Source organism: Lipophrys pholis (genome assembly GCF_963383615.2).
Source record: "Lipophrys pholis genome assembly, chromosome: 4".
Taxonomy (NCBI): Eukaryota; Metazoa; Chordata; class Actinopteri; order Blenniiformes; family Blenniidae; genus Lipophrys; species Lipophrys pholis.
This window is the reverse complement of record NC_137637.1, coordinates 18,582,407-18,609,375: the sequence shown is the minus strand read 5'-3', so window position 1 is coordinate 18,609,375 and position 26,969 is coordinate 18,582,407. Positions and strand designations below refer to the sequence as shown.

Below are 26,969 nucleotides of genomic sequence, written 5' to 3'. Positions count from 1 at the left end.
GTGCTTCGCTTGAACTACCAAAACCAGTGCAAAGGGTGAAGTCGGGTATGCTGCCTGAGGTGTTAGTTAATTATCGAGATTAGGTAATGAGCCGGCGGTGGTGATTTGGGGGTGTAAGGGTCTATGCAAACTTATCAACCTGTGATAGTTCTTATCAAAAGCTATCCACCTGTATTCACATGACACTAATTATTCCGGGGGGAACAAACCCTCAGCTCCTAGCATCAGGGTGTGTAGTCTTAATGCCAAAACAAAAGGCTGCCTAGAGTGATGACGCACCACTAACCGAGTCATGTCGTCAATGTTTTGTGTTTAACCAGCAGTGGATCATCAGCCGATCGCATCGTCTCTTCACGCATGCCATTGTTATTTTTAATGAGTCTAAAATGGGCGATCGTCAGGACATACTCGGTGTCAAAGCCAAGCGGTTTTTTTTTTTTCTCTCCCCACTCTTCATCTGTGTCATAAAATCATTTATATTCACAAGGCCATTCAGGTCTGATCTGTTTTCTTCGTGTCAATCTTCTCAGTCAGGGTCTCCAGTTTGAATTAAGCTCAGCTACGGTCGTCACTGGCTGTGCCGTTAAGGATTGTGAGTTAAAAAGCAAACAATGCCTTCCTCAAGTGCATTATACATTTGATTTTGTTATTGATATTCAACATTGGACTATTAAGTCTGACTAACACTTGAAATTTTGATTATATATATTGAATTCTGGGCGTCTCTAGGATGTGTGACTTATCCTTTTGAAACCAAATGGTGAATTGATGTGAGGACCAGAGGACCTATGCTAATCAGATTCACAGTGTCTGCTCCAACATGGTCACGTGGATTGAAAACATGTACTTGTGTACATATTTAAAATTTTGTGTTACAGAAATAGTGTGACTGAATTATTGAGTTAGTCACTTCTAAGAAGTGCAGAAAAACATTCCTCATGAGGTTCAATCTCTGCAGTCGCTGCACTTTGAATACATTGAGCCTAAATGAGCGGACCCTGCTAAATCAAGGGGGGGGGGGGGGGGGGTGGAGTGTGTGTGGTGTATTTGATTAGTGAACTGGAACTTGAAGACCAGTGACTGGTCAGTCTGAACCTTATACAAACCTCATGTGGCTCCGGCGGCAGAGCGAAAACTGCCTGTGGAGGAGCGTTTTCAGTGGACTGTGGACAACGTACTGAAAGCCACTTATCGAACAATGCAGCCAGATTAGACACAAGTGCTGAATACCCTGGGGGAAAGAAGCCGTGGATGCAGTTTTTTTGGGGGGGGGATTGGGATGTAATACAATATCAGTGAGTGTGTGTGAGCACTTTGTTAATCCCGTGTTGTTACACCGCTGTACGAGAGCCAGTTCTGGCAATAGGATGTAACACCCGTCTGCACATGTTTTATACCCTCTATGATCATTTTTGAGAAACTGGACAACCCAGCTTATCAATATACAAGTTGTCTGACCGGGCTTCGAGTTGTTGTGACCTGAAGGCGGACGATGATAGGTTCAAGATGTGCAGTCGTCTGTAGCCGAGATGCGTTCCAAGGACACAGTTCTGTATTCTCACTATGTTGAATTAAACGAACGTAGATGTTCACATGTGTGTGTAGCCGAATGATTATTCATGTCTGTGTGGAGTCATTCAGTCACGTTGGTGAGAAATACACAATGCAAACAGTTCTTAAAACAGTTTTTTTTAAAAATCTGTCAAAATGTATTCAAGTGCATCCATCCTTTGAGTTGCTGGTGGAAGGTCGCTGCTCCTCCAACAGCTGCAGGTCTGAGAGGACAGAAACAACAGAAGTTATTAAGATGAGCTGCATCTTTTTTTTTAGCACAATCAAGCAGTTAAACCTAAATGTTATGGTTAGATATCCTTATGGGAGCTGGTTTAATAAAAAGGACTGATTGCATGTCTTTAATTTTCAACAACATGCATGAAGTTCACAATGAAAAAATACAGTGATGCAGTCATTTGAAATATTGATATGTGGTTGTAATGAGTACCATCCTACCATTATCTCTAAGACCAATATCTGATTGATCTCTTCAAATGGGCTCTTAGGCTGCAAGGTCTGGTGGCAGGTCCGTCAGTTGCCCTACTCAAAGCCTTCCTACAGAGGGTTGATCTAAAAAAAAAAAAAAAACTCACCCGTCTCCTTGTAGTCCACTTTAGTGAGGAAGAGGCCCTGGGCCGGAGCAGCCAGACCCTGCGGGTAGGCCAGACTGTCCCGGACCTCCAGGAGGCTTTTCAGCCCGGGTATGGAGAGCTTCCTCTGACCTACTGCCACCAGGGCTCCGGTCAGCCTCCGAATCTGGACCAAAGAGACACAACACAACACTTACACAAACTCTGAATACTTAAGTAAAGAGACCATAGCATTATTATCCAGAGCATTCGTTGGACTCGGTACTCTGAGTGACTCAATGGTCTCAGTCAACACCAGCAGATGGTGCTACTTTCTTATAATGAACTGCAGCACAATCACATATGATCATTCATTTAAAACAAAAGTTCTTGATTAAAAGGAACTAACCTGCTTGTACAGAAAAGATCGACTTGTAAATGTCAGCTCCAAGAACTGCAACTCTCTGTGAAAGTCAATATAATGGAGTATTAGAAATCGGTAAAGGTTGGCTGCATGTTAAGAGTAGTGGTTAGCACTCCTGCCTCACAGTGAGAATATTCCAGACTTAAGTCGGGTCCAGTACAATCCTTACCAATCACCAAAATTTAAATATTCATTCAAGTTGGGGAAAAAAAGGCAGCAGTCTCATGCCTGTCATGCACCTCTCCTTTATCTCTCTTCTATCAGACGCGTCCACGCTCCTCCCATCTGTGTGGATGGAGTTGGAGGCGGATGATGTGACATTCATGCCAGACATTAGATGGAGCACGGGACTCTTCTCATGCACAGATTTGTTTAAATGTCGTATACTGAATACGGCACTGCAGCTTAGGCCAGACAGGATTACGTGTAATGCCATTGAAATTCTAAATCTACTTTTTCCTCTTTCAATCTGACATTTCATTTCTTTTCCTGATGTTTGTTATTTCAGCATTTAAGTCGAACCAGGCTTTCTTTTTTCTCTGAAACTCTCTGACTTTTTGGGGATTTATTTTGGGGGGGGGGGTGGAAAAGAGTGAACTGAGCAGGCACATGGGAAGAATTGGGTCAAATGCAAATTTGACTCAGCGCTTGCAGTCTGATTACACTTGACATGTAAGAAATGCAGAGACAGATTTCTATAGCAGGCTAGTTAGCTCGTGGACTCTCTACGGGACAGTGTATTAAATGACAACAAAAAAAAGCAAGCCGGTGTATAATGGTGCGCATGTTTTTGAATAATTTAAATACGATAGACACATACTAGAAGCACATTCGTTCCTCCAACTCATTTTTAGACAAACAAGTTTCACATCTCCTCAAAAATATATCTCAAGTCAACCAGCGACCAATGAAAATGTGACCGATGTGTAAAGATGTGGACAAGAGAAAGGAAGAGAACAGTGTGAGGTGCATGAACACTACCTAGACAGTCTTAATGAGGTAACAAAACACCATAATGGAGCCTTGTAGTTAAGTTGTTCTTTCCTCTGGAATAAAGGAGGAGGACACGGAGAGAACACAACTTAATAAGAAGAGAATAGAAGAACAGGCTTTGTGCTCTTGTGGAGTGTCGTAGACGTTGCTAGCTTTATCGTGTTCCAAGAAGCTTCTTCTATCAATCGATCTCCAGCATCGAGCAAAGGCGGGGTACGCCCTGGACCCGTGGCCAGCTCGTTAGAGGGAAAGCAAGCACATTGGCAAACGGAAATGTTGGTGTCTTATTGACAGGAAGTGGTGCAGTTGTGTGAAAGGAATTGAAATCCTATAATTGATGGGCATTAGTCACAGTAACACTCCTTCAGCTGTTTAAATGAGTCCCGATGGAAGCTGTGGAGTCAGGTGAAACCTGCATGTAAGAGAACACTCAACGCCCCACGAGCTGCACAATAACCCCGTCACTGGAAGAACCAGAGGAGGAACAACAAGGTTCGAACAACAGCCAAGACTCCTCTGGGAGGAGCGAATAGTCATCCTTCTCAAAACCGTGATCAAAAACCATCGACTTCAATCATGTGCGATGAAGCCGGGGCAGATCAGGGGAAGAAACACAGAGGGAAAGTTCTAGGATCCTCAAAGTGTTAAACCACATGTAAAACAACAACGTGCCACAGTGACGACGTCCATCCAGCCGTCTTCAGGCTCAGCTCACTGTGGGAGATGATCCTCTCAGGGCAAACACAGAGATTCACAGTCACACCAATTCTGTGAAATTAATGAAACTATACAACGAATCTCACGTGCATATTTCTGGACACAGTGGAGAAAAGTTGAAAGTTGAAATCGGCTGCAATCAAATCTTATTTCATTTGGACCATAAACTGATAAATTGTATTCTACTGTATTCTGTATTCATATAAATTGCTTGTTTTTTCCTTACTTACACTTTTTCTTCCTTCTTAATTTAATAATAATTTAAGACAAAGTTCCCATCAGACTGAAAACAATTATGGAGTTGTTCCTTTTTTTTTTTTTTTTTTAATAAATGTTCAATTTAAAATCTCTCAAGAATGACTAATGTGTTTGTCATGTCTGCTCCAGCAATCAAACACAAGTAACTATAAATGTAAAAGTAAATCTCTGGCCTCTTTGGTTTTCATGCCTCTAGGTTCTGTCAACTACATTTGATCACAACAGAAGCTGATACTGGAAAAGTACTTTAATCCTCAAAGATGAATCCCTGAACGATCAGTGATGAAGAATGTGACTGCTCAGGAATCTACCGCCTGCAGAGAAACTCAGCGAAAGATAGAACTCCTCACAGTCAGCTGGGCTCGCCTCTCGTCCCCGTGACTCGAAGTGGGACAAAGCCATGAATACTATGGACGGACGAGTAGTAAACAAGGCGATATGATCAACTAAATACATTCAAGTGTAGAAGAGTATAAAGCTCGCACCCCAAAAAAAACAAAAAAAAACCACAGAAATATAATTTTTCTAATTATTGCACGAGTGTTGTTTATGTTTTCTTCTTTTATTATATGGATCTGTGACAAAATCATATCCAATGGACGGTGTGTACTGTACACGAGATGAAAGTATCAAAAAAACACAGATTAGTGTCTCTTTAACATTTTCGGTGTCGTCTGTCAGACTGAATCTGATCGCCTAATTATGTTGACATGCAGCGCATGAATGGAGAGGAAACATAGAATTAATTGCAAATCAGTCAGTCCCCACAGTGCCGAGTCAGTGTTGCATTCCAAAACCAGCAAACAGGCCACATTAAGATGCCACGCTCAACATTGAGTGGGAATGAATAAACAGTCTGAAGTTAAACAGATTAATTAAATCTGTAAAGAAATGAACTCAAGCCGCAACTCCTGCATATAAGAACATGAGAGTTTCATGGAGTGCAACTTATTCCCCACATCTTGCTCCTGAACTCTCTCCACCTCTCCAAGGGTGGTTGATTTCCCCGACTCAGCAGATAAATTTTATAGTAAATACGACTCAAAGTGAGAAAGTTCCTAGAGTAGAAATTCAGCACAGGCTGCACAAAGCTCTGAAATGAGGAGCTGTTCACTTATGTATGAAAATGAGATCAACTATTTCAGGAAGGGGGAAAAAAAAAAATATATATATATATATACATATATATATATATATATATTTCTTTTTTTGTCTCTCTCCTTGTTGAATGAGAACCGAACAGCACTTCCCACATTTCCCTGTTTTAGGATCAAAAATTTAGTTCAACCTTTAGCTTTTTAAATAATTCATCCCGGTTTCTTCTCATTTTATCACTTTTACTTAGAATAGTGTTGCTCATGAAAAAATAAACATGCTGCTGAGATGTAGCTTTTCAATCGGCCCAAGATCTGAAGACTGAAACCAGTGTCACGTATTGTGTGAATCCGTGGGGGTACTCAGGGTGAAATAAAAGGTTTTTAATTGGTTAAAATGCGGCCAGGGACTTTGGAGCTGCAGATCTGTAAAAAGTGGCGTTCACAGCCTGGTAATGCGGCTCGTGTGCCGGGGTTGAGGGAATGTGTGACATTTGCTCTCAGAACTGCTAACAGTCTGTCTGGGTCCATATTGTGCGCCATATTTTCAGGGCAAATAATTAATGCCCATGGAAGTCATATTTGGCATGCAGAGAAACCCCCACGGACGTGTAATCTCCCAAAGCTTCGCTTCCCTCTCTCGCTCTCTCTCGCTCTCTCTCCGAGCCTCCGCTTCCTCCATCTCCGATGTGGATTATACTGAATCCTCATTGTCTGACGTAAATAAACCTGCCTGACATGCGGTTAACACAAGAAGAGCTTCCACCTGTGTGATCTAATAGCTCATAATGATCCATGTTTCTTGCTCTCGATATTAAAAACAGTTTGCAGTGCAGGGCGGATACAATTTCAAACCCTAAATGACCAGCAAGCATGTTCAAAAGTGATATTTGGTGACTTTCCACGATGCTGAAATTAAGTATTTCGCACAATGTTTGTGTTATTTCAGTACAAGCAAATCATAGCAGTACATTTAATTTTCATTGGGTATTTATTTTCATTGTGAGATTTGACCGATTTCCTCCGAGCCATCTGATACGCAATGTATTTTCTGGCTTTCACAAACCAAACAGTTGAGGAGTAGCATGCAGTCTTGTGTTGGCAAAGTCCATCATTTCCTCTCTTTTTGGTTTTCCCATGCGGCGTCCAGACTTCTGACAGAGACATTTGGCTCTTTTCCTCTCCACTGAGCTCACCAGTTAGTTCTCCAGCTGGGTTAGTTTGCCACTGGCCAATGAAAGGGTCAATGCCAGCATTTGCAAAAAATATGCAAAAATCAGTGATCTACACACATAAATGCAAAACAATCCTGCATGGATCAAATGTATATATGAGAGCTGTGCATGCCGGTGTTTATAAAATCACATTTAAATAATTATAGTGAACTAATCACTGTTACTGATGAAACTCTTCAACATGATTAAAAAAAAAATTCATAAATCCTGTGCCAACACCGGAGATACAGCTTGCTCTACTGCCCCCCAACATTGACACATTTTTCTCAGCGCGTCTCGTCAACATGAGGAAACTGTAACCTACCTGTGGAAGTGTGACTGCACAAAAGAGTTTCCTGGCTGAATGGCGACCACCTCCAGCGTCTTCACTGGGTTTTTAAAAGGCATGTCAGAGCTGACAGCCCGAAAAGTGCTGAAGTCATGAGTCCCGACCAGCAGGGCCGCGGCTTCATGCATCGCGTCTATATCGAGCTCCCTGCGGAGAGAAGGAAGGAAGAAACCACATGTTTACTGGTGATTGGATCAACAACTGTGAAGGTGGAGGGCCGGTGTGAAGTCAGTACATTGAGACTGGCCCAAAAGTGACCTGCCTGAACGTCGAGGCGAGGCTTCAACGTTAAGTATGACGTTACGTCAGGCCTCCATGTTCTAGTTCTCAAAGCAGAATAATTTATTGGCAGGCTTATATAATGTGAAAAATGTGAGGGACAATGCCACGTGAGAGAGCAGAGCATGTCAGCGACCGGCTCATTTAAAGGAGAGAGCGAGAGTGGCCGTGGTACTCCGATTCTCCACAGTCCCACTGCTTCAATATGAACTGACAGGGAGAGAGGGAGAGGGAGAGGGAGAGAGAGAGAGAGAGAGAGAGAGGTGCAGCGTGAGGGAAAATTAAAGTGTATGTGTTGAGTCACTAATTAAATTCTTAATGTTTTAATTAGAAAACTTCAACATGAGAGTCACTCATGATGAAGCTGTGCCAAAAATGTCTAAATACCTTGTTAACTCCAGGATAAGGGCCTAATTAATTTTTTTTTTTTTTTAATCCTTCCAGTGGAAATGATTTTATAACCTTTAGCAGGAAAGCCCATGCATTTCCTCTGTTACAACGTTATCAAACTGGAGGCCACTTTTTTGGATTTCTATATGAAATTCAGGAAGGTTTCTCTTCCTGTCAACTCATTAGATGTAGAGTTGTTAATAGTTTCTACTTGGACGGCAGCCCGGCACATGCAAGCAGCACATTGACTTTTGTTGACTTTTGAGTGTGAAAGGTCAAAGGTCAATGTCATCAGGAGATAATATGGGTGAAGTCAACAAGTTTAAAGGAAATTTCCACATTTGTGACACAAATGTTAATATAGAGTCAAATAATAAACTGCTAACATTTAATGGCAGATTGTAGAACGTTTATGTCTTAATCGTCCAATTTATAGGAGGAAATGTGATCAAATAACTAAATCTTTACCTTCCACCTGTTATCTCCTGGTGCGTTTTTGGATTTTAAGAATGATCTGATCACAGTTAGAGCATGCCAAGGTTGAGTCGCACACACCAGCATACATTTAGGAAACGTTGACCCCTGGTAACTTTGTGCACAGCCTCAGATCCTGGGACTCATTAGGTTGTTCCAAAGTTGGGACTTGAGAATAATTACTTCTTATAGCAACGTTGGACACAGCTCAGAGAATAAGTACATCCCTACACAGGTTTACATTGCTTTGGTTGTCTCTGTGGAATCTTTGCACTTCATATTCTGTTCTCAACTTTTCTGCTCCACTTATTATCATTTTTCATTTGATTTTATCTCGGGGGCGGTGGTGGCCAGGATATGACGCGAGCGAGCATAGCACTGGGAATTTGTCCGTTCGAACCTTAAACCCGGCGTAAAAGATTTGTTCAAAATCAAATGTGGATCACGGCAGGAGGTGCAAGAAAAGTTACCACGGGCTTGTGTTGGCTGAATGTCCATCGCTTTCTAATCGTTGGATGACGGTTCTTCTGATTATAGACCGAGTTTAGACCGCTGTGAGACAGTTTTACCCTACTGATGATGTGTTGTCGCATATGAGAGGGTAAACAACATCACATGCTTTAAAAGATGTTGGATAAATACAGTAATATGTTGTCTACAACTTTGGGTCGAATATTCAGATAGACTCCACAATGAATTGATCAGATCTTTGTGGTTAATATCCGGGGTCAATGTGACCTCACATGAGCACGTCATGTTAGTTACAACTTCAGAATTTAAAATGTGAGCGTTTCACATATATGTGGAGAAGTTTGGTTTCAAGCCTTCTCTCTCTATAGAACGATTTTTCACACATGAAACTGCTGCAATGGCGACTATGTTCCAAAACAGTATAAAAGTCCAACTATCAGATGGTTTGTTGTGCATATGAACTTCACATATGAAGCGTGATGCAATCGTTCCCTTTGTGCAGCGTGATCGCAGCATTCGAACATTCAAGCCATCTTGTAAAAGGGAAAATATTGTGACTGGTATTTCTTGCAGTGGGAGAGAGGAGGCGGGTGTGATGACGAGGGAGAGGCAGATCAAAAGAGTTGAGCGCAGAGACGCTGCCGAGGCCGAGACGCTCAGGGGCGGAGGGACGAGATGAATGGCGAACATGTGAGAGGGATAACGAGGCAGAGACGTCAGAGTGAGGAAATGAGGGAAGGAGAATGGAGAGAGGTGTGGGGGAAATGACGAGGGAGAGAAGGACGGAGTGAGAAAGTGGGATGTGGGAAGGAAAAAAAAAGAAACACACACACACACACACACACACAGTCAGGGTAAAATGCGTGGGTGTTGTTCTGCATGTGCATAAGCCCGCAGCTTATCTTGCCCTACTTTCCCCCAAAAAAGTGAAGCGAGAGGAGTAGACAACTGTTCAAACACACACGGCCAAATCTTTTTCTTCATGCGCACCCCTACCAATCACAACTATAAGGACACGATCTAAGCTTTTCCTACCAATCCTCACCATGTCCCCCTGTCTCGCCCTCCACGCCCTCTGTTTGTTTTTAGGATGTCAGCTCAGATAAAACACTTTGCTTGACTGGCCCTAATTTGCACTTCCGGCATGGCACATGTGGATTATTCATGTGTTTAACATGCCATTGTTTCTGCAAGGCTTGACTTGAGCTTATTGTGTGTGTGTGTGTGTGTGTGTGTGTGTGTGTGTGTGTGTGTGTGTGTGTGTGTGTGTGTGTGTGTGTGTGTGTGTGTGTGTGTGTGTGTGTGTGTGTACATAGTCAGATTTAGGGCTTGCGCGCAAGACAAAAAGAAAAATAATGTGAGGTTCACTAAAAGGTGGGGGTGAAGATGTGTAAACAGTAACTCACGTGCTTCTGAGGCTCCAGCACAGCTCGCTGTCTGTGAGTGGAAGCAGCGTGTGTTGGGAGATACCCAGAGCCAATCGGTAGACGTAGGTTCGGGACTGGGCACGGAAACGGGCATGGAAGTCAGCAGGAACACGGCAGGCGCGAGTGATCCTGCAGCGGAGAGCAGAAGTGCAGTGGAGTGAGAGCGGAGATCCAGTCAGGCCTGAAATGCTGAAATCCCTAATTTATAGCATTCTTTAATACAAACTGCAGCACATGTTGGACACAATGTCTTGCGATGGAGTACATTGTATGTAACGTGTTATATTATATTATATTACTGTATATGCATTGCATTAGTAGCATTGGTATGTAACATGGCGGCATGGCTCGGTCAGAACAGCGGTCGTCTCCCAATCAGAAGGTTGCAGGTTCCACATGCTGAAGTCAATTTACCATATATAAAATAAGAGTTTTAAAATCAATCATCAAAGTCCACTCCATCAAACATAAATCATTTTTATATTGAAAAAAGAACATTTCAGATTCCACCCCCCTAACCTTACTTCATGTTAATGAGTCTGAATTAATTTTCTTTACTTTCAAAGTATCTGTGAAATAACTTGATAACAAAAATACAACTTTTATAACCATGCAACATAAAGAAATGATCAATGTAGTAGGGCTTGGTGTTTTTGCTGGATGAGTCATATTGATACAATAAGAGGATATCTGTTCAAAAACAATGACAACTCCACCGTTATCATATCGCAAAACCATTTCAGTACTGATGACACAATAGCTACTGTTAGTAACACTATAGTCATTACGGTAACACCACTACTACCAATTACTATTATTGCTATAATTACTAATTACTATGATAATTACTATACTATGACAACACAAAATCACATATATATATATATATATATCAAACTACATAGAATTAAAATTGAATATAGTAATACATTCAATTTCATACGGCGCACACACACACACACACACACACACACACACACACACACACACACACACACACACACACACACACACACACACACACACACACACACACACACACACACACACACACACACACACACACACACACACACACACACACACACACACACACACACACACACACAGGAGCAATTAAAGTTTTGTAGAGACAAAGGCACATTTTTAAACAAGCTACTATTTTACAGGGAAGTTCTTCTATCCATCTAAAAAGCCTGGCGGAAATCATTAAACATTTGAAGCTGGGTGAATGTTTGAGACAAAAGCAAAACAACAAATCTCGCTCAGTTTCTTCTTTTGATCGAGGCGGCCACCGAACACAGATGGTGTTAATACTCCCCCATGTGTGCTGCCAGCAAGAAATGCTGTGAATTACTCATTGTCCAAAATGCCAACATTGCAGCTTTTCACACAAAAGAACACCCGTTTGTCCAAGTGCTAAAAAGGCTCCCAGGAGCCCTGAAAAGCCGAGCGCATGTGGTGACACAGTCCGCGTCACAGCAGACTCGCATCCTCTCTGATGCGATTCCAGCAAAACAACACAGAACGTGTCATTTCGTTCGGTGACCACAAAACATGAGGGCAGGAGTGGCTGTAAATGACTGTGATGTAATGCATTTGATTGGCTGGGAGATGTCATATAGTATGTTTATAACACGCACTTGTTGCTGAAGATGTTTGCAATTCCCTATGGACCATGTGCATTGTTCTCAAAGAAGTATACACAAGCTACACTTACATAAAAATAATCTTCTGAATACCACATGAACATATTTATGAATCCCCTAATTACATTTGGATGCTTTACCTTGTTCATATGTGCTAGTAAACATCGCAAATGGGCTCCAGCTGGTCTTCATTTAATATCATCGAATCCTACAAAGGTTGAAGTTTTACCTCCAGAAGAAAAATCTAAATACACAATGGTTGATATATACCTAAAATCACTGAACAAACCACTATTCAATAGCTCATGTTATCACCTATACTCATATTTCCACAGCTGACAAATAAAGTCAAACTTAAAGGTGCATTAATAGAGCAATAACGTGATAATAATGACACAGTGACGTGTGGGAAATCCTTGATGCTCACATTTGTAAACTGAAAGAACAAAGAGCTGCAGCCGGCTGGACCAGTGTGATTGTGAGCACACAAAGCACATTAGCACCCCATAGTGCTGGCTACACACACACACACACACACACACACACACACACACACACACACACACACACACACACACACACACACACACACACACACACACACACACACACACACACACACACACACACACACACACACACACACACACACACACACACACACACACACACACACACACACACACACACACACACACACACACACACACACACACACACACACACACAGTACGCAGAGTCAGGCCATTCATGCATGTGTCGGTTGTGAGAGGCGACGAGTGGTGATGCAGGTGTACAGTGGAAGTATGAGAATAATAGTGACCGAATACACACCACATGTGAGGGCACGTGTATATGTATCTAAGTTGTGTGTGTGTGTGTGTGTGTGTGTGTGTGTGTGTGTGTGTGTGTGTGTGTGTGTGTGTGTGTGTGTGTGTGTGTGTGTGTGTGTGTGTGTGTGTGTGTGCGCAAGCAGAAACTAGGTTACGTTTCTAGGGGAGGAGATTGGGTGTGACACGTGGCAGAGGAAACCCTTGTGTCTGCTTTTGGCGGCTGCTCCAATGTGACGTGACATCCTTCGCCTGGTCCACGCACGCACACACACAAACACACACATAAAATTTTCATAAGCGGTGTACAAAGCATGGCCTCACACATTTGGGAACTGGGGTATTGTTTGGTATGGCATCATTTTGCTTTTCAGCAGTTCCCCCTTATGGGAAGAGTTGCTGTTCATTTCAGGCTAATTGAGGTTTATTTTCACAGCCGGTGAGGTCCGGTCAAAGATGTATCCTTTAGTGTGGACATGCAATGTTTAAATCTTGCCTTGGCACTTCCACTCAGGAGGCAGCAGACCAAAGAAACACGCCAGGATTCTTATTGTGATTGTTGTTGTTGCAAAAAAAAACAACCAAAAAAACATTCAACATCTTAAAAAAGATGGTTTGGTGTGTGATGTCTCACTATTTTTTGTTCACGACAGATTCAAAATCAAAATGTCAATTCAATTATGCATGTGTTGATTAGATACTTTGGCAACTGTCCTATAAATCCATTATGAGCTGATAAATAACAGATTCTTTCATAAAAATTGTACTGTAATTCAAAGAGGCTGTAGTTTTGCATTTAGCTACATTTGTGTGTGTGTGTGTGTGTGGGGGGGGGGGTAATGGATGCTACAGCACAAAAAGCAGAGCAGGGATAATCCTTTCTAACCTTCTCTCTGCAGGTTTGTGGATTAGCGGGATGCTGGGAGCTTCCCTCTCCTCTCTCCCCTCCCCTCCACCTGTTTCCCAACTGGCTCACTTTGTTTCACACACTCCGTCTTCTTTGAGGCGGTAATATGATCCACTCCAACTTTCTACCTTTTATCGCGTACTCTCACCCACTTCGACGCTGCACATTGTTCTTCTGTATTTGCCGTTTGTGTCCCTTCATTTCTGGGTTCTTCTCTCTTTGGTGAGCAAAGCTGCTGACCTCATCAATATCCAAGCACAGAGGCAGGCAGAACTCCATATGGCTTTCACTAAGGAGCTATGAAGGAATTACAAAAACGAGCCGAAAACAGACAAAAGGAGGACAGACAAATGGATTCTAAGATGCTATGCAGGCCCAGTTGAAGATACGTTTGTTTATTTTTTCTTTAAATGCTCAACAGGTCAACTGGTGGCATTCGACCAAAGCTCTGCACACACCAACTGTTACCACAGACTTCCAGCTCAGTCATGCTTCTGTTTGTGTCCTCAGGCCACATGCGACATGAATATTAGAATCACTACATACACGCATGTTTTTCTTTCTGCCTTCTGACTTTTCTGCTTCTCATATGGTTTAGAAGTCACAACAAGTAAATAAATGGAACACAATTTTATCTATGAGAAGCACAACTCCACAGATGATTCATTTTATAACTTCAGGCCAAATGCAGTGCATTTTCTCTGGATTCTACCATTAGTTTTCCCCCTAACAGTCCTAAAACATCTCTATCTTGACTGTACGTGTGAATCTATGTGATTTGTCTGCTTTGTTCCTCTGTGATGAACCTTTGCTCATATCAGCTGAGATTGGCTCCAGTGGCCTCCGACCCCAGTTGGCATATTGCAGTATAGAGGATGATTGGGTGGACAGATGTATTTCTCCCAGGTCTACTTGCACACAGCTGAAGGTCATCATCTCTTCTCGGACTCCATGTTTCAGCAATGGATGAAACAGGCACCTTTAGGCTCATAATAACAATAAATAACAATCTAAATAGCCAGTCTTTCTACTTTCACACAGAAATGTTTACGGTCCACTATTTTTGTTGTCCAAATATTACGAGCGCGAAAAGTAGATTGACACATGTCCAGTAAATGTTTCTTTATACTATTCAAGCCCCAGAAATGTACACCAAGATGGAGATATCCGTCAGCCAATAGTGTAGATGCATTCATGCACTTGAAAAATAACATAAGCTGGTCAGATTTGTCAAACTTGAATCCAGCAAGATGTTTTACAAGTCCCTTTAAAACCAACATTTGACTTTTCAGGTAAAACTGATATTATGAAAAAGAGCAACCTAACTTCAGGGGTCACTACATTGGCTCTGCTTCAATCATTGTTACACCAAACATCCAAAGTCCTCCTTCATTACTCCAACAGATCTTCATCTCTATCTCCATCATCACTTGTCCAATAAAGCCACTATTTGTCCTCAGTCATCACATGTCCAAGCCGTCTAGGCCCGGCCTCTCTAGTGTTGTCTCTAAACTGCTCAACCACACACAAACCTTTTTAATGTTTTAACTGTGCAAAACTTCTCATCGCATTCTTTTTTCCTACAAACTAATAATCGAACATTCATGACAATTGTATAATGCAATTGCATTTAACTTAAAAATCCATGAACAATTTATGAGAATCCATGCTTTTTGTAAAATAATATACACATGAAATAATGTGTTCAATTATGTTATCAAACATGAAGGCAATGCTTTTAGTAAATCACGTCGAAGATACGCTTAAATAACAAGTTTGGGGTTTAACAGAGAAATGTGATGATTCAGTGTGATTAAATGTGACACACAACAACACAAGAAATTCCCTGGTAAAAATGGAAGACTTTGCAGAAATGAGCATCCCTGCTGTTTGAGGTGATTGTGGGTTCTAGACTTAATTTATGTGGTCCGTTCTCACGGCTTCTGCAGTCTTAACGTACAGGCTGCCAAGTAAGAGGCTCAACCTCGATTGGGGGACAATATCGGATTAAGTGTCTCGCTCAAAAACAACCTGCTCTATCAACTCCGTCATATTTTCCCTGTTGTGATTATAGATTAATATCAGAAGCCCAGACTCACCGGATTTGTTCAGAGTTGAGGTGGAAATTGAGAGCCTGTACCACAACGTCTTCGGTGAACGGGGGCTTGTTGTCCCTGCGCTGGAGGTCGAAGTGCGCGGAGTTTGAGAGGGCGTGGACTCCAGCGTCGGTTCTGCTGGAGACGTACAGTGACACTGGATTTATGGGCTTCAGCCTCTGGATTGCATCCTGCACACATGAAACAAATTGATAGACGTCAACACAAAGAAAAGGAAATGAAACAGAGCAGAAAACGGCAGCAGGATCTCACAACAAAAGCTGTTTCGCTGTTATTTGTGTTCCTTTGCATGTATGTGAGGGCGGCTCCATTAAAAATTAAATAGGTAGCACAGGGCTGACAGGAATAATACTGAGTTACTGAGGAAACGTTCCTGTGAACCAGGCACATTGCTCTGTGTTTCATGATCATCATGCGATCTTCAAGCCTCAACAATCCTCTAGTGTATTTAGGGATCATTAATAAGATGCTTGTATTCTGTCATTATGAAGACTGGGAGATTCATGTGATTTTTTTTAAAACTGATATTATATCATTTGTATTTTCCACAGTGTGTACACAATAATTTTTAAGAAGAAATCCAAATGATGAGAAATAAGTGGAGGCTAAACGTTTTAATAATATTATTATTACACACGACTCAGAAATAGATTTATTGTAACAAGAGATGGACTGAAATTGCACATTCACTTTTTGTGCTGTGTGGTGTGAATGTTTGGGTTTGCCCTGTGATGGACTGGAGATCTGTCCAGGGTTCTGGGTCTACCCTGCCCTCGTCCACAGTGAGCTGGGATTGTCTCTGGTGCCATGCAGCCCTACATGGGATAAAGCGGTATGAAAGATGGATGGATGTCAAACCAATGGAGGGAAAGTTCAGCTGGTTTTTCAGGAGCGAGTCTTGTGTTTTTTGGTAAAATGGTCCTGCTTTTGGACAGGAAATGAGACAAGCTGAGGATTGACAGTCAGGGGGAAACAAACAAGTCAGGATCACTATTACTACTCCATGGCTTGTTTTCTTCCTAACTTAAACAAATGAGTGCAAGAAAGTGTGAGATTTACCTCCACGTAGTCCTGAACTCCTTTCTTCCACAACTGGTGTGGAGGCCCTTTTACTACGCCACTGCACAAACAAAAACATCAACATCAACAGAGACCCAGAAAGCAGCATGGCTCAGCCTCTGCCCGGTGACCTTACCTGTATTTTGTTCCGATGTATTGAAAGAAGACGAGGTAGCGTGCAAGCTCGTGCATGTTGTCTGCAATGCACAACGAAAACACACACACATCGAGGCTTTCCCTGACGATTCTGTCTGTGCAGTCACAGTACTAACTTTGAGATAAAGACATGAGAGTCACATTGGAATGGGACCTAAGAGTCACGTGCACGCCCCTCTTTTTGTCTTAACGCGCGTGAGCGATCAACATGAATACTGTCATTGCTGAGGCAGACACATCGTCACTATGGGCGCTAGAAAAAGAGCAACAAATTGAACGATCCTGTTCAAAAACACGAGTTTTTCGCGATGTTTGAGTCTGTATCAGCTTCGGTCGCCTGAAAATGACGTCACAGCGAGCGGAGGAGGTGTGTCGTGTAGCCGCAGAGCTTCATCATCAGTATCATCATCATCAGCCCCACTTTCACTGAGTGGAGCCAGATACCCTGTGCACGAGAAGATGGGGCCGCAGCAGGTGGGACAAACGGTCAACGTGATCAACTGGTTCGTCACCAGTGGAGGGAAACTGTTTCAACCACAAAGAGGCGTTACAGATCCTTCTATTGTCATTCAGTCATTCAGTCACTTCAATCCTTGTTTTAAAAATCATATTAAGAATTGATTGACATTATTATTTATCTGACATCTCGATGCATCATTCATGCATTCATTCATTCAGTCAGTCAAAAATCATCATTTTCAAAAGGAATTCTTGCTTTTAAATTATAATTTGATAAACATCCTAGATCTTCTTTCAAATAGCTACATCTGGATTGGAAATATGAATGTTTACAAGGGTTTACATATTTGTTATGGTTTTATATATGTATCGCTTTCTTTTAGAAATTACTATATAAATGAATGATTTTCACTCCTTCTTTCCCCATTTGATTTCAGTACATTTATTACCTAATATGTGTTTTTGACACAGGCTATTTTCTACAAAAGATGCCCTCCTCGTCATAGCCAGGATTCAAACCTGGGTCCGCTCACTCATGATTTAACCCAAAACGCGTGTGTCCATTGCAGTTTAATAATCGCCTACATTTTTATAGGCTTATTTTATTCAACTGTTTCGAGGATGAATTTGTCTCCACATTGAATTCTATAGCTCTGGATATTTGTGTTTGCGTGGGTATCCACATTTACATGATGCAAATATTTGTCCTTTTGATGTTTTGGTCAATCATTTGTGAAACAAATGGAGCTGCATTGTCAGGAGGCTGCTATTAAAAAAAAGAAAGTATTTATTTGGAGTGGTGTTTTGTGGGGATATAGTTGAATAATTGGGAACAACATGTGACATCTGTGTCTGTGTCGCGCTCCCATGATTCCGCGTGTTTCCACGGTGTAGTTGAGGCACATCGCCTCCGCTCGGCGCTCTCCTCTGCCCGGTGAGTCTCGGCGGCGCAGCTACGCCTCTGGTAGTAATCCGCCCGCCGCTCTCCGAGCTCGCATTTTGTGTCACGGTGCCACCGGGAGAGGGGCGACAGACTGCTGCGCGTCAAGGGGGATACCAGTCACCGTCCGCTCGGTTCAAGCCACATCCCGCCGCAGGGCAATGACATTGGCAGATTGAAGGAGGAATAACAACGAGAAAACGCAAAAATGACGGTGGACTTTGAAGAATGTATAAAAGATTCCCCCCGATTCAGGTAAGGCTGCTCCCCTCGGGCGCATCACAGCGGTGCGCAAAAATGGCACGCCTTCTTTTACATGATTTTTATTTTTTATTTATTTTAAGAGATGTGGGACAAGTTTTGCCCATGCGGGATTTTTCGGGCATCAACAGGGTGAAGGATGTGGTCAATGTGTGATTTGCACATGTGTCCTACAACAGGAGGGCGTCTGTTCGGTCATTTTAGTCTTTTTTCGCCCCCTTTCATTTACGCACCTCTCTCCTGCCATTGCTTGAATTTTTTTTAAAAATTGTATTGTAAGGCTGCATTCCTTTAAATTTCTGTTTAAAAATGATGATGCCTTTGATGGGAATTTATCCTGTGTGGTGGGTGAGTGGGAATGCGCTCAGAAATGGGATGGACACTCACTGCCACGCACAATGAGGATCCATTTTGCTTCTATGTAAAATTAGAGATGATATTCAGCCCAGATATCATGCCTTAATGAGCACACCAGAGACACTCCTCCAATGTGGCCTGGGAGGGTGCAGAAGGACCATCTTGTGTGACAGTGTTGCAGCATGGCATGGAGTTTGCAGTCTTTTCATTTAAAACAGGGCCTGCAGTCACCTATAGCTTGTCTCTCTGTCTGTCTGCACATGTGAGAGGAGATGCTCTTGCAGCGGCAGTAGTGGCGAGTGCTGGCAAAGATGCAGCAGGGAGAGCAGTACACACTCTCTGCAGGAATGGGGCTTGCATCCTGGGCACAGATCCAGCTCTTTCTGCCCCTTGCCTGTGCTGGAGGCATTGTTTCTCTGCTCAGTCCACGTGCTAGCCTGGCTGCACTGCTGTAAATTTGATTATAACATCATGTAGACTTGCTCATCATGTCTGTGTAAAAGGTTTGCTTGAAAAGGGAGCATAATTATTATTTATTCATCATATTCAGAGCAAAGTATTGCATTGGGCAGTGTTCCCATGAGTTTCTCCATGTCAGCATCTGTTGCCTGTTTGCTCTCTGTTTTCTCTGTTTGTCATCTCGCTGCTTCTCTCCCTCCTTCCTCTCTATTTCTCTCATGCATAACCCACTCTGCTTGCTCAATGTGCTATGCCCTCGGACTATCAGATAGTCTTTTACAAGCAGACTCTGAAACGGAAGAATTAGACTCCAGGCATCCAATCTGCTTCTTCCGTCCCACTCCAGCAATGATGGATGGCTGAGACAGAAGGTTAGGAAGAGACAAGGCAGGAGCAGCTCACATAGAGAGACTCCACTTCCCTTTTTCTCTTCCTGGTTCATGTTCCCATGGTCTCATAAAGAGTATTATGTGGAACATTCCTACTCTGACAAAGGGAGCTGATCTTAATGTTTCCTCAGATCCTAGAAAACAAGTTAAGTTGTGTAATAGAACGTTATTATTATGGAAAACTGTGATCATGTTCCACGGGCAGCGCGAGCTCTGATTTTAAAGCATTGTATTCATTTATAAAGTTTGGGTGTACATTTTTGATGTGATGCCACATTAAGAGATAGTGATTTGTTTTCTCTATTTTTTAACCAGAGAATGCTAATTAAATACACTGAAAATTAAAAATGACGCCTGAAATGTTGTTAGTTGATATGTTCTAGAAATTACTGAGCAGATATTTTCAGTAGTATTGTTACTGTATTATAGATGCACCTGTATGTATTTCCATCTGTCCGTCCACACTGACAGGCAATTTAGAGTCATTTATCTAATGTGCATGTGTTTGGCCCGTTCATTCGTGAGATGATATTGGTGTGACAGTCCACATATGTTGATTTGGCTCCAACTCTCTCACATCATTTCTCTGTACTTTTTACACAATAAAACTACGTTATTCTTTCTATTTTAAGCTCATTGAGATGTACTTATGAGATGCCAGTTACCACTAAATGTGGGTCGCTTGGCAAAAGTGGTGTGTGGCTCCTCTATTTTTCAACACTTTATCAACACAATGATGCAAAAGGCAGCCATGTCCAGAAGGCTAAATGTGACAAAGCCGAGGCTATACAAACTGTGAAAACAACTCCAGTCATGGTGAAGACAGAAGCAGTAATCTGAACGACACTGTGGACTTTCAAGGCAAATTGCCCGTCTGTAAGACATTTTGAGTGAAAATCATGAGGAAGTCCCCAAGAGACCCTTGTAAATATTTAATGCTTTCACAATCTGAGTAAATCCCAAACATTGGCATGTTTTGAAACAAACCTTTCCTCTAAGAATGCAGATCCATAGTTGGTGTTGCATGACTTATACAGATAATTGCAAACCGCCGTTCCAGAATTTTCCATTATAATGGATTGCATTGCGATGCAGCTGTATTCCTCCTCCTCCTCCTCCTCCTCCTCCTCCTCCTCCTCCTCCTCCTCTTCCTTCTCCTCGTTGTGTCACTCTGGAGAAATGGGAGCAGAGAACCAGTCCGGTGTGTCTTCACACACACACACGGTACTAAAACTGCACACACCCTCCTGCTGCAGGTCCAAACTTGTGTAGTTGTGTATGAATGATTGGGTGTTCCAATTTTTTTTTTTTTAAATTAAACAAGGTATGCCAGTGTATCTGTAACACACATCTTTCTGTTCTTTCTGTTGTACTATATATGCCAAACTCTCCTTCGCTGCCCTCCCTCCTTTTCAGTCACCTGCTGCATTCATTCATTCTTTAACAAAGCATGCGGTGGAGCCTGGGCAGTGGACACCTGCCCACCGCTGCTGGTTTTAACTGACTGTGATCACATTTCTTTGAAGCACAGAACGTTTTGGTGACTGACTTCAGTTTGTTGCTTGTCTGCACTTGGTTTGTCGATGTGATCTTATTTGTGGTTTGTTTTTTGTAAACAGATAAATATTTACATTTGGGAAGCCTGGGAGAAAACACACACACACACACACACACACACACACACACACCCACACACACACACACACACACACACACACACACACACACACACACACACACACACACACACACACACACACACACACACACACACACGGAGAACATGCAAACCAACCTCATTATAATAAAGTATTCTAAAACTCACTTACGTGAACATATTATAGTGTTATGCAGTACTTAGTATCCCCGAATCACACACGCCTGTGTTTTTATCATACCGACTCATTAAACAGTTGAAAGACAACATTGTAATAGTTTGGATGTAAAGGTTATCATTTAATCCATTACTGCTTCCACGTATACCTTCCACTTAGTCATGTCTATGACTGTATCATTGCGATATAGATTTAAATATGCATATGGGTGGGTGTTAGCTGTTGCCTAGCAACTGCTGCTGTAAGTGAGATCTCGGAGAAAACGAGGACAGTAAGTTTAAGAATGAAAGAGTAGAGTGGGTGTTCTGAAAATTCATCGTCATTTAAAGTTTAACTTTGGGAGAATTGAAAAAAAGCATAGTTACAAATGGCTTTTCTCCAGATATGTACTTATCTTTCAATTGTTTTCACCTCTGCAAGTGATCTGAGTCTGTTCATTTATCTGTATCTGCTTTCTCTTTCAATACACCAAAAGTCAAAATGAAAAAACGGTGGGTGCAATTACTGTAAACTGTAAGTCGTTGGTGGTAGAGTCTTTTGTTGAAAGCTTAATTAAAAAAAAAAAAAAAAAAAAAAAAGTCAAGCGCACTGTAGGTTTGCCTCCACTGGTGTCTGTGTCAAGTGCGATAGCAGAGAGAGCACTGAAAATAAAACGGCTGATGCTGCCTGCAGCCATGCCTTTTTCAGGTGTTTGTGTGTGCAGCTGGGAATTTACAAATGTGCAGAATGATCCAACCGCACCTGTATGTCTCCCTCTTTGGCTTTTTTGTTTTCATCCCACCCACACAGACAGGCAGGCAGACAGGTTGTGTGAGTGGGTCAACCAGATTTAATCACGGATAACTAGAGCAAAGGGGACCGTGCATGGAGTCGTTGTTTTTGCAAATTTCGACCAGTTGTCATTTATACGCAATTAGTAAGAACACAATTTTACAAAAGCTAAAACATGCACTGGCAGAACTTGCAAACCTCACACGAGTTCCCAAACCTAACCTGGGCTCAGACTTTTGAGTGTCCTTCCAATAAAGTGATGTTGCGAACCACTAAACTACTGTGTGACATGCTGATTTAATGAAAGTTACTCACTATTCTTTGTCCCTGTGGCAGGGGGGTTCTGTCATGTTTTGGATGTTCTGGTCGTAAGGATGACATTGCTGTGGCTCTCACAGTAATCAAAGTTTCTTATCCTTGCTTAAAAAACAATTTCTAAACCAGCTTACCATTTAAATCGATAGAACTACTCCGATATATACTAAAACGATTCAACAGAGCCCCAACAATCATCAGTTATTCATGCTTTATTCTAAGGCAGGACAGGGTTACGTTAGACTCATCATTTATCTTTCTGTGTGAAAGTTGCCAAACCTGTATGTCGTAGTACTTCACTTTTAAATGCTGCGTACAGTCCTCAGGTTGCTACATGTCACAGATATACCGGTAACAATAGTCTCATTGATTCCTGAGAGTGAAAATCACAAATATCTCGTCCAGTGGATTACAAAGTGTTAGTGGGTGAGTAATCTCTCACAGAGTTCAAACCACATGAATATTGAAGAGTATTTTAAGTTCATAGTTATCAGTGGGTGAGATTTAGTGAATGATTTGAAGGCACTCTTTTAAAAATGAGGGATTTGGTTCATCTTATTTGCGATTTCAGGCATTATTGTAAAAGCATGGATTAGTTTATTGGACAGATTTCAATGCTTTTTTTCTGAAGCTGTAGATATCTGTCTGGTGCCCTGGTTTCTTTTCACTTCCTATAATCCTTCTTTTCCACACATCATATTGTCTGTTTGAAATGATGAATTCTCACTGGTCATTCACCTGTGAAATGTCTAAATATGCACCACACGGACACCTCTGCTTGCACATTTCCCTGCGGCTTGCAGCTTTGGCTGACAGGCAAGCGACCTGTCACTCAACAGTGGAGAGTGAGTTTTCAGTAAAAAAAACACAGCTTTTTGGTGTGCGTGCGTGCGTGCGTGCGTGCGTGCGTGCGTGCGTGCGTGCGTGCGTGCGTGCGTGCGTGCGTGCGTGCCAACAACCAGGTGTGTATGTGTGTCAGTCGGGAGTGCACAGATGTATCACCAGCAGAGTAAATGGACCAGTGCACGGTGACCTTGAACAGTGCAGAGAATTTTGCAATCCAGGAGGAAATTTATTAGAGTGCTGAATAAGATTACCTGTTGCCACAGCGGGCCGACGTCGACGAACTGTGCCTATGCTGCTGCAGCGTTGCCTGTATAATATCCAGATGCCACAGAAGTATGAGGTGTCAGTATTTCAGTGAACGCCCAGATGACCTTGTCTGCCTTCTTTTTTTTTTTTCTTTTTTTTTTTTTTACATATTTGGGAGAAAACACATTTTAGAGGCACCGTGACCCTGTGAACATCACCAGAAACAGATCCCTGGTGCTCAGCAGAACATTTAAAACAGTTCCAGACCACTCACATTAGGTTGCTCATGTCAAGACACACATTCCCAACCACTTTCCTTAATTCATCCATGTGCACAGACAGACCGGAAACAGCCCTGCATGCCTTAAATCCCTTCACAGATAAGTTCCATTTTCATTTTAAAGCTTTTATCGGTGCTATTGGTTTAAATGATGACAATGACTTGAATTTAAAAAAAAAAAAAACACTGACAATTATTTGAACTTTCTCATAAATTCAAGCTGCATTGTTGCAAACATTGCACCCACACACACACACCAGCAAATCTCCTGCATTTAGCCGTAATCCTGAGGGATCTCCCTTCAGTGCAATAGTTTTTCCTTTGAATGTAAAAGAAACTCAAACCATTTCATAATAACTGCCTCAAATAGATGCATTATAAAGTGTCTACGTAGGTTTATTATCTCCAGGCTGAGTTTGATCTGGAGGGCTGCAACCTTCAGTCTGTCCATCGTGGCTCTGTGCAGCTTTCACAAAACAACCTGCATGTGAAATGGGAGAGTTTCAGCTAACACAGCTTGATTGGTTATCTGTAGTTCTTTTTTTCACAAGTGCATCATGCCCAGTGGAAGACGGCAGACTCCTGGTTCAGTATATTCTGACACCTCAGACTAAAAAAAAAATAAAAAATCAGTAACGGCCCCTCGAGTAACCGGCATTTAACTACCCGCTGACCTTTTAGACTCTTTGAACCTGCTAAGTGTCACAAAAATACAGTGCAGGAAAGCTGGGCGTATAAAAATATCTGACATCCCCACAAGAGTTCACATAAATATTTTAGTTCCCTCTATGTTTGTAAAGGTAGACGCTTCGGTGGATTGCTCCGACTGTGACCTGTAAAAAAAAAACCAACTCTCTCCTGTCAGAAGCATGAAAATTTGTGGTAACTTCAAAGCAGCATAGTCCTCGACGTGTTTCTGAGCCTGGGGTGTTTGGTGGTGTGTATTTCTGACCATCTCATGAAAACACTCAACTTTCTCTCTCGCCACATAAAACACAAGTCACCAAAAACCAGTTGACCACGTTGACAACACAACTATGATGATGTTCACGTGGCAAAAGGTGGAAAGAGAAGCTGACATGACTGCCTGTCAAGAAATGCTGAAGCTGTAGCACTTGGAGGACGTTTGCTCGGGAGCATAATGTGAGCACATCACTGCTGCGCCTCCGCTCACAATGTTGGCGTTCCCGCTTGTTTGCCCGCATTCCTCTCACGTTAGATATTTACTAATAAACAGGATTTAATTGGAGGATCCACAAAGAAATCCAAGCCTTCTGTTATGAGAACATTAAAGGAAACAAACCTAAACTCAAGTGATGAAGTGGGGTATAGTTGTAGCCTATTTGTGGTTTTCTTTATTCCTATCTCACCGTGTGTGCAGCAGTTGTAGCATGGAGGCTCATCATAGCCCCGTATTCCTCTCTGCACTGGCTTGTTGAGCACGCAGTGGTTTGACGCGTTCGCGGCAGAGCATCCGTCCTGCACATGGACACTCCCACTCAATTCACGGTGCAGCAGATTTTCTGCCACTGGGCTGCACGTGCTGCCGGGGGACTTAGTGTGGGACCCATAAATGAAATAGGATTATCAGTAACCACATTCTCTGATTAAATCAACTGGATAGCCAACACACCCTATTAAAGCTCACACACTACCCGCCTTTTACCCAGAGAACTTCAATACAATTTCTCCTTTCCACAACGGGCAGGATATAGACTTACAGGAATGGGTTTGACACAGTTAATGTCTGACTGGTTCAACGGTTGTATGAGTCTTCAATCTGTTGTTCAGTGGATGTATTTGCTCGTGGGGAAATCTATTTGTTTTACCACTTTGACCATAATTCGCTGTGGTTTTCTAGTTTTAGCCAAACTAACCTTTGACCTTTCGAGATATTTAATGTTGTCACTCTTCAACTACGGTGCCATTCAATCTAACTAGTCAAGATTAAAGACAAAAACCTCCTGTATGCATGGCCATTGGCTTTCTTGTGAAGATTGCATGTTCTCCCCGTGCTAGATTATAACCAGGTAGTCTGTCTTTGTCCCGTCATTCAATGGCATGCTTGTTTGGATAATCAATGTCTCAAAGAGGCCTCAAGATATGAATGTGTGTGGCGGTTCGCCCTGTGATGAACATCCCACCTGTCAAAGGTGTATTCTGCACTGCAGGCTCCGCCTCACTGACAGGACAGTCAGGACAAGGTTCAGAAGATGATAAATGGATATGAGGTAACAGGTTTGACTGGTTTTAAAAACAGTAGGCAAAAATACAAAGAAAAGGTTACTACTGTAACTACAAGTTCCATGATGAGCGAAGCTTGAGACGAACATTGGACCACAGAATAATCAACCAAATTCGAGCTTGTGCAGTAATGAGTTAACAATTCCATTTCGTGACAGGAGTTTATTAAAAAAAAAAAAATAAAATAAAATAATAGCTGATTTCTTGAGATCACTTTCCAAATTAGTGAGCTATGATTGATGTCTTGGTGGACAAAGAGTAAGTGGCAATTAATTTAAACCTCCCAATTAAAACTTGCACTGTGAAATAAAAAAAAAAAAACAACCTCTGACGAGACTGTTGTTCCGTCAAAAATACATCAGACAGTGTCAAAATGGGATTTGAAATATTTACATGAAACACTGCATCAGGCCTTCATCACTCCTGTAAACTGTACTATTTACTCGCGGGAACCAGCAATTGAGAAGAGTTGCATTTTCCCTGTTTCCATGGAGACGGAGAGTGTAGCGTTTTGCACTCTTGTCTTGTAAACGAACAGCTGAAATGCAATGAGTGTTTACCGTTTTAACGACGCGTAAGCAGGGACTGAGTCACTTTCTCACGTAGTTTGGCACATCGCTGCCGACCTCCACTGGG

The 26,969-nt window shown here is 42.1% G+C and overlaps 2 protein-coding genes across 2 annotated transcripts in view; one reads left to right on the top strand and one right to left on the bottom strand.

Annotated features, from left to right (window-relative positions):
- Positions 1-1,274: 1,274 nt before the first annotated feature.
- On the bottom strand, positions 1,275-17,284 carry pusl1 (pseudouridine synthase like 1). Its single transcript, XM_080461674.1, has 8 exons — positions 16,912-17,284; positions 16,776-16,836; positions 15,699-15,886; positions 10,193-10,342; positions 7,149-7,319; positions 2,533-2,587; positions 2,148-2,310; positions 1,275-1,775 (listed from the first exon to the last, which is right to left on the bottom strand). The coding sequence occupies exons 1-8, from the start codon at positions 16,965-16,967 to the stop codon at positions 1,714-1,716; spliced, it is 906 nt and encodes a 301-aa protein (XP_080317800.1). The 5' UTR covers positions 16,968-17,284; the 3' UTR covers positions 1,275-1,713.
- A 1,100-nt stretch (positions 17,285-18,384) lies between these two features.
- The window catches only part of LOC308108688 (arf-GAP with coiled-coil, ANK repeat and PH domain-containing protein 3-like), a 46,985-nt gene continuing 38,400 nt past the window's right edge, over positions 18,385-26,969 (top strand). Inside the window, exon 1 of the mRNA XM_080461839.1 lies at positions 18,385-18,585. Coding sequence (XP_080317965.1) covers positions 18,539-18,585 — 47 coding nt within the window. The 5' untranslated portion in view covers positions 18,385-18,538. The remainder of the gene's footprint in view (positions 18,586-26,969) is intronic.

Bases quoted from the DNA above. Each gene is read 5' to 3' on its own strand.
- pusl1 (XM_080461674.1), bottom strand. From the start codon at position 16,967: ATGCACGAGCTTGCACGCTACCTCGTCTTCTTTCAATACATCGGAACA. The intron at 16,837-16,911 runs GTAAGGTCACCG...TTGTTTGTGCAG, and splicing joins TACATCGGAACAAAATACAG to TGGCGTAGTAAAAGGGCCTC. The intron at 2,588-7,148 runs GTAGGTTACAGT...TGACTTTCACAG, and splicing joins GTGCAGTCACACTTCCACAG to AGAGTTGCAGTTCTTGGAGC.